Source organism: Gavialis gangeticus, unplaced genomic scaffold (genome assembly GCF_001723915.1).
Source record: "Gavialis gangeticus isolate Ggan-Ray unplaced genomic scaffold, GavGan_comp1, whole genome shotgun sequence".
Lineage (NCBI taxonomy): Eukaryota > Metazoa > Chordata > Crocodylia > Gavialidae > Gavialis > Gavialis gangeticus.
Genome location: NW_017729025.1, coordinates 28,155,683 through 28,157,449, shown reverse-complemented (window position 1 = coordinate 28,157,449; position 1,767 = coordinate 28,155,683). Strand labels below are relative to the sequence as shown.

The 1,767-nt window shown below is 39.4% G+C and overlaps 1 protein-coding gene across 1 annotated transcript in view; it reads left to right on the top strand.

Annotated features, from left to right (window-relative positions):
• Positions 1 to 1,767, top strand: part of WDR25 (WD repeat domain 25) — a 206,383-nt gene that overhangs the window by 113,004 nt on the left and 91,612 nt on the right. Inside the window, exon 3 of the mRNA XM_019518559.1 lies at positions 814 to 961. Coding sequence (XP_019374104.1) covers positions 814 to 961 — 148 coding nt within the window. The remainder of the gene's footprint in view (positions 1 to 813; positions 962 to 1,767) is intronic.

Here is a 1,767-nt window from a genome sequence, read left to right as displayed (position 1 = left end):
CAATAATGACTCCAAGATCCCTTTCTGCCTCCGTGCTCTCAAGAAGGGAGTTTCCCATTCTATAAGTGTGCTGCTGGTTTCCACTGCCCAAGTGCAGCACCCTGCACTTGTCAGTATTGAAACGCATCCTGTTTATGTCAGCCCACTCCTATAACCTATCCAGATCTTGCTGCAATCTTTCCCTCCCTACTAGCGTGCTCACCTCACCCCAATTTTGGTATCATCAGCAAATTTAAACAGGTTGCTTTTCACCCTGTTGTCCAAATCGCTGATGAAGAAATTGAACAGCGCAGGCCCAAGGACCGAGCCCTGGGGGACTCCACTGCCTACTTCCCCACCCCCCCCAGTCAAGGATCAGTAATATCCTTCGTGTTAAGTACATTTTGATGACAGTTGCAACATCCTTTTTGAAGTCACAGATTGCAAGACTAAGGGATTAGATATATCCTACATAGACAGAAGATCTCAAACTTGTCTGCCAGGTTTGTTGGGGGAGGTGGTACAGAAATGACTATGGGGAATTTGACATGATCTGCCATTTAGAATAGTTTCTGCTTTTCCAGCAATTTACACATACCATATATAAACTTATTGTCTTGGATTTTCTTGCTAGTTAAGAAAACAATTTCATTTTCTAACTTAAGGGAACTTATTACTTGAAACCCATACTTTTAGCTTCAGAGAGATGAATTTGCTAGCTAAAGCTTTCTCAGCTAAACCAATTAATTTATTCTAATTCTTTTTCAGCATATTTAATAATTTAATTACTGTAGTTCTTCATATTTAAGATTTGTTACTCTGTTTCTTCTCAAGATATGGGATGCTGTCGATACAGGCCGCTGTTTAAAAACTTATTCCTGTCACTCCTGTGCTGTTCGAGCTGCTCAATGGTCTTTATGTGGAAGAAGAATTCTCAGTGGAGGCTTTGATTTTATGCTTCACTTAACAGATGTTGAAACAGGTAAATGTCATTTATAAACATATTTGTAATGCTGTTTGCTAATATCCCCTAAGTCTTCATCGATAACTTTGGAGGAGATTTGTATTCTCCCATAAAGCATATAAGTGTTATCCCTCTCCCCCCCGGCCAAAATGATTAAACTATTCACAAATGTCGTTAATGTTATCCAGAATTACAATTCATAAATTGATCTGCTACTTCCCAATGGTGTGGAGAATGTATGACTCTTGGTTACCTCAGTGATGCACCATCAGAACATCTGTCTCCTTTTATATCATCATCAATTTAGATTTATATTTCATCCTATCCAAAAAGACTCAGGGTGGCTTACAGTAAGACAAGCAACCCACAATAGACTTCTCCAGTTACACCCTAAAACTTGAAAACTCCACTACACCACAGCTGCTCCTGCTTCCCTGTCCATCACCCACTGGAGCAAACCCTCCATACCATCCCAACCATGTTTCTCAACCCCTGTTCACATTTAGGTGTAGAAGACCTCTTCCTGCTGCTTTATGAAGGTAGGAGTCCATGTTTATTCAGTAACACATGTAAACTTATGCATAACTTTCAGGTTGACTTCAGTGAGATTTATATATGCAATTAAAGGAAGTACATGCTTAAATGTTTTGCTTAAAAAGACTTAAATAGGATTAAGTCATGTGTTTAAAGGTGATGAAACAAAAACGGCACTTCGCTGAATTGGTGTCCTAGAGATGTAAATGCCGCACTTGTAACAAAAGTAAAAATGTTGGGTGAAGTTTTCACAGAGTAATTTGTAGGGTTCTGGATTTGAGTGGACTTGG